Source organism: Convolutriloba macropyga, chromosome 6 (assembly GCF_964194025.1).
Source record: "Convolutriloba macropyga chromosome 6, txConMacr16.3, whole genome shotgun sequence".
Lineage (NCBI taxonomy): Eukaryota > Metazoa > Xenacoelomorpha > Acoela > Convolutidae > Convolutriloba > Convolutriloba macropyga.
The window spans coordinates 68,346,075-68,368,744 of NC_134473.1; the positions used below are offsets into that span (position 1 = coordinate 68,346,075).

The following is a 22,670-nucleotide window of genomic DNA, read 5'->3' on the forward strand; positions in this document are numbered from 1 at the left end:
GCGATGCAAAACTTTTTTTCATAATATCAATTGGAAAAACTAATTCCCATTAGATCTGCTATACTTTCTTTGGTTTACAGACAGCTTCCAAAGATTTACACATATAGATTGCTCAAAACTTATTGAAAACTGTCAACCAAAACATCAAAAGGGAAGACAAATTCCAATTAATACGTTATGAATTAATTTGCCAAATTAATATCTCATTAAAAACAGGAAATGACTGGCTGGGATATCATTTTCAACAAACTGATTTCTTGCACCTCAAAAAGAAAACTTCCGCATTATTGACCACGAGTTGCCAAAAATGCTAAGAACAAGAATTGCCAATTAAAGAATTGCCAACTCTGTCAACCATATCGCCCTCTAGAACGTGAATCTTTAAAACAAACTGGACTGAAACTCACGATAAACATTTCGCCGAAATAAAAATGCGCATATCAAACGGATTCGACAAATGCCTTCATAACCCGAAAGTGAAACGAAATGTCAAAAAATCACTTTCTGCGTTTTACGCCGCATAGAAAACTTACTGTATTTGGCTACTACAAACCAATGACTTTTCTTTCTCAATTCTTGAAGTCATGTGAAAAACGCTACATCGTGAACGAATTATAACTGCTATGGATTGTTTGATATAGAGACTACTTCAAAATCTACAAATTAAAATTGCTCCAAGTTCAAGAAAAGTGCCAACCAAAACATCGAAAGGGATGACAAATTCCAATTAATATACAACTGAAAGTTAATACAGATTTCCAAAATTTAGTCGAAGAAAAACGATTGAAATTTTTTGTCGTATAATTCTAATCATTTTTATATCTCTAGTAGTAATCACTATTGGTAAAAATCAAGAAACGAAATGCGCACTAGACGCAAAAATTCCAAACAAATCATTCATTAAAACAAGTATTGATGATGAACAATGATACGTTGGTTGATTCGAAATATCAACAGATCAGTGAACTTGTGTTGCAAAAAACTACTCGTTTCTCAAATTTTCACGTGAAATACTCGTAATTTCAATTAACATTAAGTCTGAATACAGCAAGCATTGAAACTATAACATAAAAACTGGACTTTGTGGACCTGATGATATGCCCGCCGAATATCAGCAGCAATGGACTAAATTAATCGAAAAAAAAGAAAAAACGTCCAATTCCCTAGACCTCCTCTTAACTTAAAGCAAAGTATATGACGAAAAAGTCCAAAACAGGCGTTCAATTGTCTCAAACGCTTTGTTTGCGAACAGCCCAAAACGCTGCAGAAACTTAGGCGGTGTTTCCTTGGTTCGGTTTATTATATAGAAAATATCTTAACAAAATCAGTCTGTCAATCACTTTGTCCTCTAATACAAAAGTCTCAGAAACTCAATTAGGTTGAGAGTCACAATAAAGAACTCACCGAAAAAAAATCCGCATATCCAATGCACCTAAAACTGTCCTTAGAACACGAACACGGAACATGCCGCAAATAAGAGGCTTCAAGTTCTGGATGTGACACCGCGACAGAAAAAGCCACTGTAGACGGCTAGAAACCAATAGATTCTGCCTACCAATTCTTTAAGTCGTTTGCAAAGAACGCTATAGGTTGAATAAAAATAGAACTGCTATTATTTCGTTATTTTACAGACTACTTCAACACTTCTACACCTATAGATTGCTCAAAACTTATTGAAAAGCTCAACCAAAACACCAAAAGGGAAAACAAATTCCAGTTACTATACAACCAAAAACTTTAAAAAAATTAAATGAAACTCATCGCAGAAAAAATTTGTCAGATAGCATGGATCAAATTTTTGTATTTCCAATAGTAGTCACTGTTAGAAAGAATCAATCAGGGAATTGAGTACTAGCCTCAAAAGTTTTTAATACGGCTATCAGTTTAAATGAATAACAAATGAAGAACACTGATACATTGGTCGACTTGATATCTCAACTGATCAATAATCCCGCGATGCAAAACTTTTTTTCATAATATCAATTGGAAAAACTAAATCCCATTAGATCTGCTATACTTTCTTTGGTTTACAGACGACTTCCAAAGATTTACACATATAGATTGCTCAAAACTTATTGAAAACTGTCAACCAAAACATCAAAAGGGAAGACAAATTCCAATTAATACGTTATGAATTAATTTGCCAAATTAATATCTCATTAAAAACAGGAAATGACTGGCTGGGATATCATTTTTAACAAACTGATTTCTTGCACCTCAAAAAGAAAACTTCCGCATTATTGACCACGAGTTGCCAAAAATGCTAAGAGCTAGAATTGCCAATTAAAGAATTGCCAACTCTGTCAACCATATCGCCCTCTAGAACGTGAATCTTTAAAACAAACTGGACTGAAACTCACGATAAACATTTCGCCGAAATAAAAATGCGCATATCAAACGGATTCGACAAATGCCTTCATAAACCGAAAGTGAAACGAAATGTCAAAAAATCACTTTCTGCGTTTTACGCCGCATAGAAAACTTACTGTATTTGGCTACTACAAACCAATGACTTTTCTTTCTCAATTCTTGAAGTCATGTGAAAAACGCTACATCGTGAACGAATTATAACTGCTATGGATTGTTTGATATAGAGACTACTTCAAAATCTACAAATTAAAATTGCTCCAAGTTCAAGAAAAGTGCCAACCAAAACATCGAAAGGGATGACAAATTCCAATTAATATACAACTGAAAGTTAATACAGATTTCCAAAATTTAGTCGAAGAAAAACGATTGAAATTTTTGTCGTATAATTCTGATCATTTTTATATCTCTAATAGTAATCACTATTAGTAAAAATCAAGAAACGAATTGCGCACTAGACGCAAAAATTCCAAACAAATCATTCATTAAAACAAGTATTGATGATGAACAATGATACGTTGGTTGATTCGAAATATCAACAGATCAGTGAACTTGTGTTGCAAAAAACTACTCATTTCTCAAGTTTTGACTTGAAATACTCGTAATTTCAATTAACATTAAGTCTGAATACAGCAAGCATTGAAACTATAACATAAAAACTGGACTTTGTGGACCTGATGATATGCCCGCCGAATATCAGCAGCAATGGACTAAATTAATCGAAATAAAAGAAAAAACGTCCAATTCCCTAGACCTCCTCTTAACTTAAAGCAAAGTATATGACGAAAAAGTCCAAAACAGGCGTCCAATTGTCTCAAACGCTTGGTTTGCAACCCAAAACGCTGCAGAAACTTCGGCGGTGTTTCCTTGGTTCGGTTTATTATATGGGAAATATCTTAACAAAATCAGTCTGTCAATCACTTTGTCCTCTAATACAAAAGTCTGAGAAACTCAATTAGGTTGAGAGTCACAACAAAGAACTCACCGAAAAAAAATCCGCATATCCAATGCACCTATAACTGTCCTTAAAGCACGAACGTCGGAAACCACCGCAAATATGAGGCTTCAACTTCGGGATGTGACGCCGCGACAGAAAAAGCCACTGTAGACGGCTAGAAACCAATAAATTCTGCCTACCAATTCTTTAAGTCGTTTGCAAAGAACGCTATAGGTTGAATAAAAATAGAACTGCTATTATTTCGTTATTTTACAGACTACTCCAACACTTCTACACCTATAGATTGCTCAAAACTTATTGAAAAGCTCAACCAAAACACCAAAAGGGAAAACAAATTCCAATTACTATACAACCAAAAACTTTTAAAAAATTAAATGAAACTCATCGCAGAAAAAATTTGTCAAATAGCATGGATCAAACTTTTGTATTTCCAACAGTAGTCACTGTTAGAAAAGAATCAATCAGGGAATAGAGCACTAGACTCAAAAGTTTTTAATACGGCGTTCAGTTGAAAAAAATATCAAATGAAGAACACTGATACATTGGTCGACTTGATATCTCAAATGATCAATGATCCCGCGACGCAAAACTTTTTTTCATAATATCAATTGGAAAAACTAATTCCCATTAGTGTTGAGCCAAAACTTAATACAGAATTAAAAAATGGGTGGATGAAGCATATGTATTATTACACTGTTAGAGAGTTCATATCAAATATTTATTTCTCCAATAGTAGTAAATGATAGAAACGAATAAACCAATGAGTTGAGCACAAACTCAAAAATTCTAAATAAAGCTATCCAGAAAGACAAATATCAAACTCCTCTGAGCGATTCGACATCTCAACAGATCAGTGATTCCACATTGCAAGGTACTTGTTTTTCATGTTTTGACTTGAAATACGGGTACACCTAAAAAGATACAGCAACGACTGCAACATTAACATAAAGTGTGTTAAAATGAAATGTAATCATCGACTTAAAACTGTTTTCCATGGGCTTGCAGATATGCCCGAAGAATTCCAAAAAGCGACAAAAAAATTTTTAATCGAGTTGCAAAACAAGTTTTGTTTTCTAGATGACGCCCTAATTGTAAAGGATCTGACAAAGAACAAATATGGCAAGTTTGATTGTCTTAAACCATTAGATCGCAATATTCTTCGCATTTACCTGCCGGAATCCTTTTTCCTAAAACTGAACCTAAATGTCTGGGTTATCATTTTCCACAAACTGGTTTAACGCACCCGGAAGCAAAACTTGGGTGATAATGACTCCCGAGCTGTCAGAAACAGAAAAAAAACTCCTTCCTTCCTAGGTTAAATAGATTTTATGAACAAATTCATACTAAAATCAGCACACTCTGTCAATCACTTTGCCCTCTAATACGAAATCTGAGAAATCAATTAGACTGAAATCAACGACCCAAAATTTGACAAAATTAAAATCGGCATATGAAAAGTGTCAGAAAACTCCTTTTAATCCGAAAACGGTAACACGCGTCAAATGTGCCGCTTCAAATTTTGGATGTGACACCGCGCCAGAAAAAGGCACTGTAGATGGCTAGAAACCAGTAGTTTCTGCCTATCAATTCCTGATATCTTTTGCAAACAACGCTATAACATGACTGAAATAGAACTGCTATAATTTCGTTGGATTTCAGACTACTTCCAAAAAGCTACACATATAAATTGCACAGAAATTATTGAAAACGTTCAACCAAAACATCAAAAGGGAAAACAAAATCAAATTGCTATACAAACAAAAAATAAAATAAAATTAAATAAAACTCATCGCAGAAAAATATTTTGACAATTTGTCAGATGGCATGGATCAATTATTTATATCTCTAACAGCAGTCACTGTTAAAAAAGAATCAATCAATGAATTGAGCATTAGACTCAAAAGATTTTAATACGGCTATATGTTGAATCAGATAACAAATGAACAACACTGATACATTGGTCGACTTGATATCTCAACAGATCTGTGATCCCGCGCCGCAAAATGTTTTATTCCATAATACCAATTGGGAAAAGGAATTCCAACTAAACTTCAGCCAAAAGGTAAAACAAAACTAAGAGAAAAATAATCGAAGAAAAACATATTATAACAATGTCAGAGGGTTCATTCCATTAAATTATATCTCCAATAGTAGTAACTGATAGAAACGAATCAACCGATGAGTTGAGCACTAAACACAAAAGTTCCAAATAAAGTCACCATAAAAACAAATATCAAACTCCGAACACTGACCGATCCGACATACATTGGTCGATTTGATATCTCAACAGATCGGTGATCGCACATTGCAAAGTCCTACCTGTTTCTCTTGTTTTGACCTAAAATACGCGTACACTCAATTAAAGATGCATCCAGATACAGCAAACACTGCAACTTTAAATTTGAGAGAGTCAAAATGAAAGGTTCTCATCGATTTAAAACTGGATTTTGTGGACTTGCAGACATGCCCGCAGAATTTCAAAAACTGATGAAGTGTACAAAAATCGAATTGAAAAACAAGTTTTGTTTTCTAGATGACGCCCTAATTGCAAAAGGTTCTGACGAAGTATATCTATAGCGTGTTCGATCTGAAACTTTTAGATCGCAATATTCTTCGCAATAACCAGCCAAAATCTTATTTCCTATAACTGAACCTAACTGGCTATTTTATCATTAAGAAATCTGCTCTTATAACCCGAAAGTGCAAAGACGCGCCAAATTTGACGCTTCAGGTTCTTGATTAGATGCTGCATTTGAAATGTTAATGTAGATTGCTCGACAACAATAGCTTTTGTCTCTCAATCCTTTTAGTTTTTTGAGAAACACTAGGGCCTGAATGAATTAGAATTAATACGAACTGGTTGGTAGGAAATTTCAAAAATTATCTGTTTGTTCAGGATGTTGAAGTAATCACAGACCACCGATCTCAACTTTTAATATCCTTCAAACAAACACATTTAGTATTTTAATACACTGATTCCCTATAGGAGATTTGCCAAACGCTATAATTGGTTTGATTGATTAGATCTATCCTCTTTTATTCTAACAAACTAACATGGAATTACCTTATGATTAATAATTTGTAGTAGCAAATCTAGAACTCATATCCAATATGGCTAAAATGGTTTTTTGCAATCGTTAAAGCGATCTTCTTGGTACACTGCAAGGCTTTCAACTTCAGAAAGCTTACTAAAATTGACAAAAACTCGAATAAACTTCACCCATACCCCCTCAACAAATGATGGCGGCACCTATATCCTCCTCACTCGGCTTTTCCTTTTATCAAAACCAACCTTCTGCCAACATTCCAAATAATTCAATCGTTAACATCATAATAAAATTCTTTAGAAAATCGCTAACACACTCTCTCTCACAAGGAAGTCCTAAAAGGTGCCGAATAGTTTCCAAAACCAAACTAAAGTCGAGTAACGAAAATCGAAACCCTGGCATTTGAAAGATCCTCCCCCAAAGTCAGACTGCGTGTGTGTAATTTAAAAAGTTGCGACACGAAGCGCATTTCGTGAGGTCCTAGTCGAAGACCTGCATACTAGCCACCACCGATCACGTACGATGATTTAAATGGCCACGCACTGCTTGTGGCTATATATGAAAAGAGAACTGCTAGCAAAACGTGCACATGGATAGGTAAGAACCCCAAAAAAATTACTCACGTTAAGCGATTCCAACCACATAAATCATGTTTTGAACTTAATTTTTGAGCTAAAAATTTTTGACAAAGCTAATGGTTCTATTGTAATTAGACTCCTGAAAGTTTATATCTTAAAACATGAAGTTCCTCAACCAATTAGACCTGACCGAGCAAGATTCTTAATCAGCAATTAAGTGAAAAATTTTCGCATCCGTCAAAATATCGAACTTACGGGAACTCCCGTTATGGACCGTCGCACTTTAGGTATAGTAGAACGTCACAACCAAACAATTAATTTTCGTTATGCATGTTTTAAAGAGGATATCTCCACAAGAATTGCTCAGCATCAAAGCTCCTTTGAAATTCGTCATATAGCGATTACGATTATGCAATCAAAAGAGAATACCGATTTAAGCCTTTGAAGCACGAGTTGGTAGAAAACCAAACATACCGCTAAGCAATTTATGCACTCCTCCAAACTCATTCAATTGACCGTCCAAAACAGAACACATATATATCTTTCGATGACGATTCCATGAATTCCTGTTCTACTTTGCCTGAAAAATCCTGGCAATTGGGTAGAACTAAAATTCCAACATCTGCAGACCAATTTCATTTACAGAAAGCAGCAAAGAGAAAGATAGCTCGAAAAACTCAAGGAAACACGTCTTCCAAAAAGAACCTGGAAGGCTTGTATGAAGCATTCGCGGTTGGGTCTCTCAATGTAAAAACGTTGAACACCACATCTCAAATGATTAAAACCTGCCAACAAGGAAACTACATGTCACTTTTCGAAATACCAATTTCGCTAAAATTCGAACCAGCCAAGAATGGCAGACATCCTTGAAAGAGTATGCTGATAGACGTGGCCCTAGGAAATGTGAAAAAAACGGAGGAGAAGTTTATTCTCAGTTTAAAGATTTCAGGAGAGAGAAATTTCAGGGTACTTTTTTGTAAGAAATGCGGTGAATGAGGTGAACTTTTGTAAGAAAGGCGGTGATTGCTGTGAAAATAAATATTTCACCGCATTTCTTACAAAAATTCACCGCAAAATTCACCGCATTTCTTACAAAAATTCACTGCAACGACTTTTGTGGCAAAATAGTGTAAGAAATACGGTGAAAGCGGTGAATGCGGTGAAAAAAAATAATTCACCACACTTCACCGCATTTCTTACGAAAATTCACTGCGAAATTCACCGCATTTCTTACAAAAATTCACCACATATGATTTCCAAAGTTTACTCCATCTGATTTAAATTCACAAGAAATTTCAAAGATATCAGTGAGAGTTTGCGCAGTTGACTAAGCAGGCATGCAGGAGGGCAGAGTTTCGAAACCGTGTGGGGACGATTTCTTTTTGTAAGAATACTGAGAACGCGGTGAAAATAAATAATTCACCGCGATTCACCGCAAAAACATGTCCGAAATACGCGGTGAAAATTATTTTTTTTTTTCACCGCATTTCTTACAAAAATTCACCGCCAAACCTCGACCCGGGAGGAATATCGCATGCGCAATGCAAAATTGTTTAAAAAACCCAACTTTTCCTCCTTGATGCGAAATCTACCCTCTGAATTTAACTCACCACGCGCCCCACATATCACATATCTCGCATCAAACGCTCCAACTTCTGCCCTCTAACAGGTAGATACTCCAACTGAGGATAAAACAACTGAGGAGGCAAAAACGATCAGGCGAGGAAGAACAATTCAGCCAGCGACCACCCAATCTACATCTATTGTTGGAGTGACTCAAGTTGGGCGACTCAAGTTAAACCAGGTGATCTGCTCTCCCTTTCGGCCGGTCCAGAAGAAGTTCACACTGATGACCCGGGAGGAGGTTTCACCCCTATTTCACCCCTAATTAGCGGGGATTAGGGTTTAATCCGTTTTCCACTCTTATTAAACTGCTTCAGAAAACACTTTAAAACTATCATTTATCACTAGCTATTCATAACCAGTAAATATTTTTGTTGACATTATTTAAAAGGTGAATAATTTTTAATATATGTCACTAAAACATTTTATATTCTGTTCCATTTTAAATCAAAAATTAAAGACGCGTGACCTGCATGATTTCATTGCACAAAAATTCTAGAGGTGTCATATTTACTTCATTTCATTATAACCCCTCGTTTTGTTGATTGACTTATTTAACACTCTTGTTAATTTTACTGTTCAGGTGATAAGCTGACTGTTTATTTTCAATAGTACCAAAATCTTAACTTCTCTATTCAAAATCAGTTGTTGAATGAAAGTCTCATCTTCGCTCTGCGTTTGGCTCTAAGCAAACATCAGCCAAACTAAATTCAACTAAATCATAGATCTTGCTTCGAGGATTCCGCTTGTAAAATATTTAGGGCGGAAACTTAATTCATATCCACTGAAACCGAAGATCTCACAATAGCATTTTAATTGTTGAATTTTACAGATTCAATTTTTATCGATTTTTGAAATTCTTCTAAAATATCAACATAGTTGTATTCTGTTTTCACTTAATCAGGAGCGTAATTGGAATTGTAGACATTTTTTGTTTGCTCTCTCTCATGTGTGTTTCCGCCTGATTAACATCTTTTCCTTGTCAGATAATTTGTTTTATGTTCAATCTTGAATTTTAGTTACAGATTATTGGTTTGTTCGAATTTCCAACAACTTCCAACTTTGTCAATATCTTTTTTAAATCCATTGTTACAGACTTTCCATGACTTGGAGAGAAACTTTTGTGATCAGGACCCATTTAATCTGTTTTTTGGGCAAATAGTCGGTTGTTGTCAATTCATCACTTTGTTTCGTTAAACATAAGTTGGGTTGTGGGCACGATTGCGTTGCAATTTATTGGCGACTTTTTTGCATTGCTTGAGTTATCGATAGTCGCACTAGCTGTACTCTTCATTCGAATTTATTTTTGGATTCGCATCTCTATGTTAATTGCTATTGGTTCAAAATTTAGTTTCAGGGTAACTGTCTCTTTCATTAGTTTAGGTTGAATTTATTTCAGTTATCATAATTCACTTAATGCTCTCTGAATGGAACATTTCATTAGGTTCACTTCAAACCTGATTTGTGTGCAAAACACATAGCATTCACGTGTTGTTTCTGTTTAGATAAAAAGTTCTTCTAAAATTGTCATTTGTTCTCGGGTTTTCAACTTATCAATTTCGCAGTGTTCAAATTGTGGTTTTTCTCTACTTAAAATCATATAAACAAAAGCAAGTAAAAAATTTTAGTAGGACAGTTTCAGCTGTTTTTCTCCTCAGATTGTTAATTTGGCTTCTATATTCTGGCATTTTTCGCCCAAGCGTTTCTGAGCTATTCCTTACAGATTCTGATATCCCGTAAAATGCCTCTCATTCGCAGATCGGTTTGCCAGATCTTAAAATAGATATTCCAAGAATGTGTTATTTTCGTTTACACAAAAATCGGTTGTTTCCCATTATAGCCCCCCTCCCCCAGCTTAGTAGTCAGATAACCTATACCCCCCAGTCATGGTTATTATACCATAATGGAGGGCTATATTTTCATGGGGGCTATAATGGGAAAGACCCCAAAAAACTATAGGTGCAATTTCCATTTTTCACAACGGCGTGGGCGTTCTACGATAGGGCTCATCCAGAAAGCCTGTTTACAGCAAAAAAAAACGTATAGATTATTTTGATGACTGATCCTTGCGATAATCCGTTTTTACAAGAACGTATCGGTACTACAGCCGTCAATATATTTTACTCTGATGGAATCGCAATGGGAACTTACTTTGAAATTGTAAGTAGTTCAAAGCTGTTGGTTCATCTCCAGGAGTTGCTAAGTGCTTCGCTTATGTTACCTGACAGATCATACATTGAGTGTGCGCAAATTGAAAAGACTAGAAAAAACTGAATTCAGAAAACGACAAGGAGGCTCGTTAATGTGCGTTTGCAAATGATGTTCCGACCCGAGCTCATCTACATTTTTGACTTAATTGTCAACCAAATGAAAAGATGACAAAAATAAATGTTTGAACAACCTAACTATTAACTGAATTAAAATTGTTAAACAACCTAACTATTAATTGAAATAAATAATGACATGTCTCAATACAGCGCTCACGAGATCTGCCATTAAAAAGATTACGAGAAAAACAACAAAATAAGCAAAAACAAAAATGTCACGGAAAAAACTAAATATCTAAATTTAAAAGCACTTGCTAACAACTTTTAAATTCACTATGAAACCAGTATAAAGGACCTGTCTTTGGTTAGACTAAGCCATAGGAACGGATATTGAAAACGCATATTGTCCAACAAAGAAAATATCAGTTACGACAAAACATCAGTCAACATAATAATTTTCATAATACAACGAATTGGATAGCACCTCTCAATGATGAGAATAAGTTACAAGTTGACGAAAAGAACAAAAAACTTAGAAGTTTTAAAAAATTTTTGAAATTGTATAATATCCTAAACTTTAAGACTATTCGCTATAAACTGATTGCTTCGGTAACATCATTCCTTCAACCCTCGATTACAAGCTTATGAGACCAGTCACCCTTTTTTGGCTCCCTAAAGAATATAAAAAAAACAGGCAAAAACAGCAAATTTCAAAAAAAAAAATTGAGCCAGAAAAATGTCGAAGCCATTAAAATGAAGTTTTTCGAAAAAACTTAAATATTTTCAATTCATATTTCTAATAGCAATTAGATTCTTTCTGTAGCAATATTATTTCAAAAATCATCACATATGAACAAAAACATTAAAACCACGAAATTTTTTTAGAAAACCCTAGTGTCAACCCCATTAAGTTCAATAGCTTTAAACGGAAGCCAAGAAAAACGCTAAAATATGCCTCGTTAGGACGAAATAGATGTTTGTCATTTAAAGGTAATCAATATACAATCAAAAAAATTTTATGACTATGAAAACAACAACAAACAGAGGCAAAATACAAAAAACTCAGTAGTAAAGTGCGAGAAGAAAATGTCGAAGCCATTTGGATTATGACCATTTATCTGAAAACTTTATCTATGATCCATTGAACGTCCTATCCAAGCCACTGGGAGCCATCAACATTAGGATAATGTGATAAGAATTCAGCGGCAATCAAAAATTCGAAAATATCCAATAATTATAATTTTTTTTTTAATTTTGTGGCATCGAAGTCATAATTTCAATAGTTAAAAGATAAAACCGCTAAATCGATTAATTTTGGTTGCATTAGAGAAAAAAGGTCATATCAATACTCAAACTAACTTACAGTCATCAAAAATAAGTTTAAGATCGGTTTAATAAAAAAAATCGAAAAAATAATTTTAAAGACTTATCAGCCATTAAATTCAATATCTTTCGACGGAAGTCAATAAAATCAGTAAGATACACCTCGTTGAGAAGTCAAGAATGTTGGGCATGCATAGGTTAGCAAAAAGACATTACAATAATTTTCATGACTACGAAAACAACAACAAATACAGACAAAAACCAAAAATTCTGTAGAAAAGAGCGAGAAGAAAGTGTCGAAGCCGTTCAAACACTTTTATTTTCTCTTAAACCTAATATATGATCCACTGAACGTCTTCTCTAAGCCAATGGCAGCTCTCAATATTAAGATAAGGTGATAAGATTTCAGCAGGAACCAATAATACAAAAGAACCCCAAATTTTTAAATAATTTTCTGAAATCTTGTGGCATTGAAGTAATAGAACCAATAGTTTTACAAGATAAAGCCACTAAACAGAAAAATCTGCTGGTAGCAGAAAGGAAGGGGTGCTGTTATTACTGAGATTGAATTACCGTTCAGGAAAACAAGTTAAGATTGGTTAATGTTAAGAAAAAAACTTTTGAAAAATTGTATTTCATGTCTCAACAGCCATCAGCTGTCCACTCAGAGCTCTAGATAGGTTCACATAATGCTCTTTACGAAGTCTCTTGCACTTTTAGCCATCGAATTTTTGCCATAAAACTCCAAAAAATTTTTAGCTAAACCTCAAAAGAAAATCAAAATTTGATAAAAAATTACGAAAACTGATTAGAAGACAAAAAAGAACATGAGCGATTCCTTGAAAACGAATTTTTCGTTCATTGGGCTTAGTTTGACTGCAAAAGAGGTTTGCCATCAACGGAAATAATCTCGATATGAGAAATGACTAGTCTCTAGGTGACTTATAAAACTCAAAAAATATGAAGTTTTCTAAAAGAAACAGCTCTCAAATAGAACTCGAAATTTGTTTTATAATAAACTTCCCTATGAGACCAGAACTAGTGTTCCAGTTTTTTATTGACCAATAGGAACACAAATTGGTTCGTTTATTGCGTGAAATGCAAATTTGAAATAATATTTTTGTAGAAAATATTCTAATTTAAACAAAAATTACACTAAAAGTGAACAACAAAATCATGCCAAATATCCCGTGTTCACACAAAATTTCAACCATCGATATCTCGAAAAAACCAAAATTTAAAAAAAACGTTTTTAATTTCAAAATCTACGCTGGACGAGGTTTTTAATGATACCACTCACATTTCTCTACGATGAATATATCGATCGGCCAAAATTGTCTGAACAAAAAAAACCATTGGATTATATAGTTCCTCTCCCACAAGTGGGATCGGAACAAAAATGAAATTTAGATTAGGACACAATTAAGCCAGGGAAATTATGAAAAAATGATTTTCTTCCCAAACTGAAGTAAATTCACAGCATATCAATAACATGAAATATCACTGTTCTTTTACAAGGAAAAGTTAACTTGAATTTATGAAGCAGTTTGGCACAAAAACTTGATTAGACACCACAAAATCACCATGAAGCACGTTAAAAGAGTGTTTTACAATGCTGTTTTCTCAAATTAAAAATTCAAATGATCAAATTCATATTTGAAGTTCAATAAGAGATTACTGACGAAAATAGATTTTTTGGTTTCAACTTATATATACATTTTCTGGTTTTCAACTCCGTAAAACTGCAACATCCCTTCGCAAACTCAAACATTAACTCTAACCCTTTTTTCTCGGACCCTTAATTTACTGGAGCTTATATCATAGCAAGAATGGATTTTGTTTCCATTTTCGTAATCAGACTTAGTTAGATGCCGAGTTGCTAGCCCTTATCGGAGCAAAAACGATTCGTCTCCCCTCAGTTTTCCTACGTTTTGTTTTCAAAAAATTGAAACTTGTCTGAGAAAAAAAAACAACAAGGACACTAGTTCCAATATTTTATGAATAAGCAGTTGTATTACATTGAAATAAGCAATAGTCTATAAAAACATAATTGGACTTTCCATGCCCTTTTTTGCTCTGTTTTTCTAATTTCAACTCTAATCATAATTACCAAAATCAACCAATCCTTTTGCTTCACCTCATTTCCTCTACCCGGCTTTGTCTTTCAACTCTACCCGGCTTCGTTCAAAAGACAGACAGAATTTTAAGAAATTTCATCAAATTTTGTTTTCCCTTTTTGTCCATTTCTTATAACCTGAGATGCACCAACAAAACGGCAACAAGGATCCCAAGTTAGCTAATCAATTATTTCCAAATTAATTGGCTTCTTTGAGAGAATAATAAACTTAGTTCTTACCATAACAGTGAAATATTGGGAAACTTTATCAAATGTTGTTTTCTGCACAACTTTTCAAATGCGTTGAAATCAAGTTACAGCCTAATGATTTCTCAAAGCCAGCCAATACCGGTTTCTCAAATTAAAAATTCAAATGATCAAATTCATATTTGAAGTTCAATAAGAGATTACTGACGAAAAAAATAGATCTTTTGGTTTCAAATTATATATACATTTTCTGGTTTTCAACTCCGTAAAACTGCAACATCCCTGCGCAAACTCAAGTATTTACTCTTTTTCTCTGACCCTTAATTTACTGGAGCTTATATCATAGCAAGAATGGATTTTGTTTCCATTTTCGTAATCAGACTTAGTTAGATGCCGAGTTGCTAGCCCTTATCGGAGCAAAAACGATTCGTCTCCCCTAAAGTTTTCCTACGTTTTATTTTCAAAAAATTGAAACTTGTCTGAAAAAACAGCGTTTTGATAAGAGTGGCAGACATATTTTCCCAGTATTTAAAAATTATTTAAATTATCTTATGAGCCCTTTTCTGCTCCAAGTTGAGTATATTTAATACTTTTAGCTATTTTGTGGCAAAACACGACAATATTCGAAGTTAAGTTTAACTTTTAACAGTTGTGGGGTAACCTAAAGTTTGTTCCAAAATTCTTCAACATTTTTTGAATAAATCTATAAAAGCCTGAAATTGGAACCGAAATCCAACGTTCTTTTACAGCTGCTATCAAAAACTCAGGCACTAATTAGATGGCGCTTCGTGAGGAGCTGTCAAAACCAGCGATATTTTAAGAAATTAGTAGGAAGTGTTTTTAGCAAAAACTCTAGTAACAAACTTTATTGGGGGAAGCGAGAATTAACAAACAAAGATTCAACAAACGCAGTTCTTTAATAACTGGACCAGTGTTCTTGGTTTAACGCAACACTTTGTTTAGAAAAGAAATTGGTTTAAAATTGAAGAATTTGAAATTTGAGGCTGTAAAAAGTAATACTACATAGTTCTATTGTTCAAAACTTCAGGCTCAAGAAATCAGAGTTCTGTGTTCGGACTGATATTATCAGGTGAGGATCTATGTGCTCAATTCTTTCTGCTGATCGGAATAAAGATATGAGTGTTATCATTAGATGACCAACCAAGTGCAAATGTTTTGAATATGCAGATTTTTGAAATTTGTCTTTCAAGGTATCACGAGGTGATAGTTTCGATGAAAATTTAAATTATCCTACCCATTTTGTTTGGGGAAACATTCTTCAAGAATGGTCAACCTTACTGATAATTGATATGATTTGCGTTTAAAAATTAAACTCAAATGTAGATGAAATGAAGGGTTTCTAAATCATACACGTCTACTCTTTCCTCCAAAACTGTGCAAGATTTGTTTTTAAATATTGAACATCTTCCTGCATTTTTATCTTACAGTAGTGCCACAATAAAATCTACCACTAAAAGAGGTGAATTTTGAATATACTTTTGGCAACAATCCTTCCTTCAATGCTGATTTTTTCAGTAATTTGATATCTGTAATTTGTTCTAATTCCAAGGATGCGTCGCAGAATTTTGTCAGTAAGTACTAGCTTTATATAGAAATTAGCAACATTTAATAAAATTTATTTTGCTTTTAATGTAGCCAAAGCCGTTTTTTCCGCCCACTCATTCAACCGATACCTCTTATAATATTTATAGCAAATCAAACAAAAATGTCCGCCAGGAGAAAGCTTTGTTTTTCAATTTCAAAAATTAAAAGCAGAATTTTCTAAAATTCCACCAGATACATTTTTTCCTTTCTGTCCATTAATTATAATTTTAGATGTAAAAACAAACCGGCAAACGGATGCCTAGTTAGCTACTCAATTATTCAAATTTCATTACTTTCTTTGAGAGAATAATAAATTTAGTTCTAACGAAAACAATTTAAAAACGTTACCAAATGCTGTTTTCTGGACAACGTCTCCCATTCACTCTTCTTAACTTTTATTCCGAAAAAGCGAAGTTGTCTGCTGCTTAAAACATGTTTGAGAAAACAATAATTTGATCAGAATTTTGCGGTCACTCTGGCAGTCATGATCGGACAAGCTGTGATCGACATGGAGCCATGGTTAAAAAATCTCAACCTCAAAGAGGCCGCAGCAAAAACATTTTCTTTTATAATCAATTCATGACATGTAAGGCAACAAACGGTACATCTCCATCACACCTCTTTCAGTTCCTGGTGCTACGCAACAATATCATTTAAGTACCAGCGCAGGATTAGAGCTCAATATCCCTCATTTTAACTTTTAAAGCAAAGGCTCGCTAACGGACGCCAATAAAATTCCATAAATTTACGATAATCAAAATTAACATTGAGAAAATGTAAATAAGTTGAATTAAAAAGCGTAGTATCATCGGTAAAAATTTGATTTAATAGTTGCGCTATACTACTGCCGTAATTGGACAATTTAAGCCCAATAGAAAGCTGTGAAGTAACATCTTCCGTTAATACTTTGACTCTGAAGTTGACGCTGTCATTTAGATCGCCGGCAGCATAATTCACTAATCACTCTATCAAAATTCTTAACATAGCTTAATAGGTGGCGGTCCAGCAAACCGATAGGCAAGCAATCCGATTACTGAAGGGTGCTCTTAGCCGCGATAAGCGGACCTCGGTTTTTTGTTTACATCCTACAGCGCATGAGACGCATGGCCATGGACAGCGGTCCGTTGCGTCTCGCAACAACCTAATGCCTAAGAAATCGCCTGATTCATTTTCTTTGGGGGCACTGGAATAAATCAAATTTCATACTAAGCTGTCTTAATGTTAATGGTTACATAACTATGACACAACATTCGGCTTGCTTTTCCTTCGGCTTACTTCACGTTCTCCGATCGGCTGTGATAGTTATATACCAAGTCTCACGGGCCACTAACGTAGGGCCGAATAATTATATGGACCCATGGATTAAGAAATTAAATTACTAGTTAATAGATTATGTAGGCTTACTTTTCCATTTGCTCCGCATACTCGGCCATTTGAAGGAGGTCAGCCTCACTCAGATTGTGCCAGAGTATCTTGCCAGTCTGGCTGACTACTGGCTTGTCCCTCTCACGCGGAGCCATTGCCACACAAACCTCTCCTTGTCACAATTCTAATGCTTATATACACTCCAGGTAACAAAACAACGTACTATTATTACGTTTATCAGAGCAATCACGATAAAAAATAGTTCTCAACTATAGTATACAGATGTAATTAAGATTGTTCAAACCTTTTATTACGTTCAGAGCACAGCTAACACTGCGTGCTGTCAATTGAAACAATGCACGACTGTTTTGTACGGTTTTACTTCTAATACTATGATAGCTATGCGCAAAAAAGTCAGCTATGCTCATCTTTAAAAAGTTCATATTAAATGCGAATGAATTTCAAGACGCATTTTTTCAAAGTAATCCGGTTTTTGTCCGTACCCACAAACTACAACACCAATGTATCTTGAGGGCAATACAAATGTATCAAGAATTTTCAAGTAGACGTTTTCCATCCTTTCTCAGATCGCCACGAGTAAAAAGGATTCACAAATAAATCTTATTCAATTCTCAAAGAACAAACAAAAACTATCCAGATATAATATCTAAACCAAAATTCCATATTCAATTAATTGGCCACAGTCACTACGTCAATTGCATTATTTGTCAATGTCTAGGTGTCTTTTTGCAAACTCATCAAGCGAAGTGACATCAAACTTATTGTGCTTCAGTTTCTTGTTAAATATGTAGCATATTCTCCGTCTCTCCATTCGTTCCTTTTGCGATAACTCACGTGAGGGTTTCAGTCGCGCAACAAAAGATGGGTGAAAATTTGATGAATTAATAGCTTCTGCTGATAAAGTCCAAGGTTTAGATGGAGATATTTCCATTGATTCCAGTTGTTGATTGGCTAGCAAGCTGGGGGCATTCGGCATTCCTGTTCCTGCCATCAATCGAGCAACTAAGCTCTCGATTTCAGAAGTAAGAGTTGAATTTTCCTCCTCTATATTTTGGGTTGAGCTCACTAAAACACCAAAATTTCAGTCGCACTGTTATATTCCATGAACCAGTTTGAACAAGAAATCAGTTTGTTCATAAAAATCTAAATTTAGTCACAATTCATCACAATTTTGGCAAATTTCATGTTCAACGATGAGGTTCAGCAATGATAGCATATCAAGTTTCAACATTTCATTCAAAAAGTGAGACAATTGGATTGGTTTTTGAATTGAACATTAGTTTTTGAATTAAAAATGCGTCCAGCAAGTTATTTAATGAAAACCCTTTGCATTTCAATAATATAAACCGACTAACGTTGGACAAATTGCTCACGAACGACTTGTGGGGGAATTTATGATGAGGGCGGGAGGGGTAGCCTAGAATTGCTTGGGTGCAAAATTCGACCTCACAGGGGTTTAAACCCGGACGGACCTCCAGGATGTCAGTCTGACATCCTAACTACTAAGCTTCAAAGGCATTGATTCCTTTCAGAATCGATTTTATATTGGCAATTGAATTTCAAAATGAGAGCAACTTAGATCACTTAAAACTTGAGAACTGAAGTATAAAAAGATCACTCAAGAAGTCTATGAATGTTGTAGAACAAAAGCGCAAAAACGGTCAAGCAAAAATTTTGCAGAAAAAACATGTTGACAATAATTTATTCAAACTTCGGTCGAGAAAATTAATTAGTGCAAAATTCCATTTTCGAGAACAGAAGCCACCTAGGACCAAAACAACGTCAATGAAGATATCTGCTACCTTATTCCACTTGAATTCAAAAGTAGTCCATCTGAGCAGAGAAACTCGCAAAAATGTGGGAAAAAATTGTGAAATGAGCTGCAGAAATTTAACTGCCACAAATGAACAACTATAGAGTTCGCAAAAAGCGCAATGCGATCGATAAGAGCCTCGACTGCTTCACGGCTAGCGAAATTTGCGGAATTATAAAATGGGTTTCCGGAGTAAAGAACGTCTCTTGCTTCAGTTCCATTTCAAAAAACAACTGTTCAAAGTTCCCCAAATTTTTACAATGAAACAGACTCATGTGAAGAGTAACTGAAAAATAACAAAAATTCATTCTCACAATTCTGACCAGTTGGAACAGTTACAATTTAAGGTACCTTCCAACCTGTTTCCTCATTTGCTGGCTGCCAAGATGCTTCCTTTGTTTCCTCTACAGGAACATAGCCAGGTCTACTGGATATACACAATTTGGTCCCTATAACTGGCGAATTTGCACTTTCGTCACTACTATGATGAGTCGCAGGTGACCCAAATTCCGGCTTGACAGCACTGGACGAAGAGACTACTGACTTGGCGCTCATTGTTGGAGTCGTACAATCCGATGCAATACCTTGACTAACTTCATTAACTCCACTGTTTAGTTCTGTTTCGCAAAATTCAATAATATCAGGACATTTCACTAAGCTAGGTAAGGCATCTGCATAGACAGAATCGCATTCCTCCACGGGGTTTCCTTTAAACCTTTTCCCTGTGATGTCATCTGTCGCCGTGTTTGCCCAACTTTGCGCTTCCTCGCGAGCACTTCCATTTCCATTTACAGGACTAAAAAGTCGCTTTTTGCGTTGTTTTAACTCTTGATTGAAACCTCCGCTTACAAAACATTCAGTTTCTGTCACATTTGAAAGTGGCTGGTTCTGATCAACGCATCTGGGCGTAATTTGCATGGAACCAGGTGTAATGCTAATGTTAAAATTCTGCAGCTGAAATCCCGGAGACGTTAGAAGCCTTTGAATGGGCGGTGTTTTAGGCGTTTTCGTGTTCGCTTTGCCCTTAAAAGCCAGAGATAGAGACTCAATTTGGGCACTTAACCCTGCGGACGAGCAAATAGATTTTGGCTTAGACAGTGAAGAATTTATCAGCTCACTGCTTCCGCATAATTGATTTGGAGTTGAAGCTGAGTTCGCTTCAAAAATATGACTATTCCTCAGAGCAGTAGAACTTTTGACCTCATTAAAGGTATCATGCAAAGTTAGTGTATCGTCTAAATCATTTGCACTCTGTGAATTATTTTCTTTGTCCTCTTCCTCAGAAATTTTCAATTGCTCTAAACGTTCCTGCTCTTTAATACTGTGCTGAATATATTGGTCCAGAAAGCTATCGCTGCTTCTATTCAGGTCTTTAATGAAATCCTCAACCTGTCCATAGTTCTCTTTGTTTTCCACAAAAGACTTATGATCTGTCGATTCCAAGTGCTTGTCAAGACACGATATCGAACAACCGCAACATTCGCAGTAATTAATGGTCCTTTTTATCCGTTTCTCCCTCAAACTCTTCCGTTTAGACGTCGTTGTTCCCTTTTTCAAATCTTCATGTAGCTGCAATCTATCCTTATGTTCTTCACGTGAGCAAATGAAAGGACAGTGACCAGCCGGAGTGTCCAGATCAATTCTGGGCCATACCTCTGTTTCGTAGACCACAGGCTGGTACTTCTGCAGAACATCTTCTAATTTGAAGTATGTCTTGCGCAGTTTCCGCTCAATGGGTTTACTACCAATTAAGTTGGTCAATTCTTTCTGGCCACTCATTGGTTAAAAAGTATTAGCACCATCTACAATCTAACCTGAAAAAACAACAAGCGACAATCATTTGACACCATAATATTAAACTCTGTATAAATGCCTTCACTTAGAAACAAGTTGCCGTGGTTGTTGTTTTTGGCCACAATGCATTGAAAGACCTAAATGCATGGCTCGTATTTTTCTGTCAATTTCGAACAATCCTTTATAAACATATTTCCGAAAAAACGGCAGAAGCATGAGCTCAAAATGTAAAGTCAAGCTAAAGAGCCAACCCTGACTTTAATCGGATATATATTTGTTTTTTTCTTTGAAAATTTCGATTGAACTAAGGGACGAGATGCTTGACACGTTTTGTATTTATTTTCCTCATGCTGTCTTTTATCCCCCCCCCCCCCTAAGGTTAAACACAATAAAATGTATCAAGCTGAAATGATGAGTAATGTTAAATTAAATAAATAGTAATTTGTAGGACAATATTAGCGCTAGATTTTAGAATAGTATGACCCATTTCTATCCCTTCCAGTTGAGGAAAAATAAATGCTTGGATTCTTTCTGTATGGTTCTTTGGTTGTACCAATTATTTTGCTTATACGCTTCAACCTAATGCAAATATTGATAAAAATTTTTGAATCAACATCAAAAACTCGAAATATTCATTACCAAAAATTCTGGTTACGGCACACACATGCGTATTATACAGTATACTTCAGACAAACAGTTTTTCAAAATTGTTCTGATCCAGCATTATTCTGGAAGCTTTATGATCATCGCGGATAACGTTAAAAAATCCAAATTTTCTGTCAAACGAATAGCACCCGGAATTGTCTTTGTAAGTAGCTAGGTTAAAATAGGTAGACCGAGGCTACTTTTTAAAATATGCAGGCAAAAAAAAATCCCCCTTCAACCATATTTTTTGTCATGATTAATTATGCAATAGAATGTACTCTGTAATGGGGGTGAGAACTTAATTGGAACGGGGGCACAAGTGGAAAAGATACAAATGATGTCGCTAGAGCATATTATAAATTGCTACTAGAATTTAAAGTGAAATGAATTTCATCTCTTGAAATCGACATTAGAATTTAAATGCTTCTAATTGCGTTGTACCTAAAAATTGTGAATGCAAAATTTAGATCAAGCAAAAAAAATTAATTGCTCGAAAAGGCCAGCCAATCCATTAGTTGTAAAATGGTATCCAGATAACAGACATAACGACTAACGTCGAGCGAATTGCTCTCAAACGACCGGCGAGCGATTGGCTTTGTCAGTAGCTAGCCACGGTTCAGTGATGCTAGCTTTAGCTTGATTCGACTCTGCAACTTTTAGTTTTCCAGCCTTGTTAGTAAAGAAATCAAATAAAAGAATGATATTTTAAAAATTTAACAAATACTGCAAAATTTAAAAGAGAGCTTCCGGATTTCGCAGAATGTTCAATACTATTTTTTGTCTCTGGAGTTATGTTAAATAACCCATCTGCAAGACTTGAAAAGCTTCGTTGTCCAGTAACGATCGTTAAACTCAGAAAAGGACAGAAATATTCAAAAATTTGGCAAACAATCGCAAATTTTAACAAAATCTTGCTAAAATTCAAGCTAAAAACTAAAAAA

General features: G+C 35.0%; 2 protein-coding genes across 3 annotated transcripts in view; both read right to left on the minus strand.

Moving 5' to 3' along the window:
• LOC142340553 (14-3-3 protein beta/alpha-1-like) overlaps positions 1-17,820 on the minus strand; it is a 93,278-nt gene extending 75,458 nt beyond the window's left edge. Inside the window, exon 1 of the mRNA XM_075391197.1 lies at positions 17,496-17,820. Within this exon, the coding sequence (XP_075247312.1) occupies positions 17,496-17,611 (116 nt within the window). The 5' untranslated portion in view covers positions 17,612-17,820. The remainder of the gene's footprint in view (positions 1-17,495) is intronic.
• Positions 17,821-18,063: 243 nt separating this feature from the next.
• LOC142340555 (uncharacterized) lies at positions 18,064-21,125 on the minus strand. 2 transcript variants are annotated; one of them, XM_075391200.1, is made up of 2 exons: positions 19,650-21,125; positions 18,064-18,542 (listed from the first exon to the last, which is right to left on the minus strand). In XM_075391200.1, exons 1-2 carry the CDS (start codon positions 21,067-21,069, stop codon positions 18,178-18,180), a joined length of 1,785 nt encoding a protein of 594 aa, XP_075247315.1. In that variant the 5' UTR covers positions 21,070-21,125; the 3' UTR covers positions 18,064-18,177. The 2 variants fall into 2 exon arrangements, with proteins under 2 accessions (XP_075247315.1, XP_075247316.1); XM_075391201.1 differs by having other exon boundaries at positions 18,403-18,542; positions 19,642-21,125.
• Between the last annotated feature and the right edge of the window lie 1,545 nt (positions 21,126-22,670).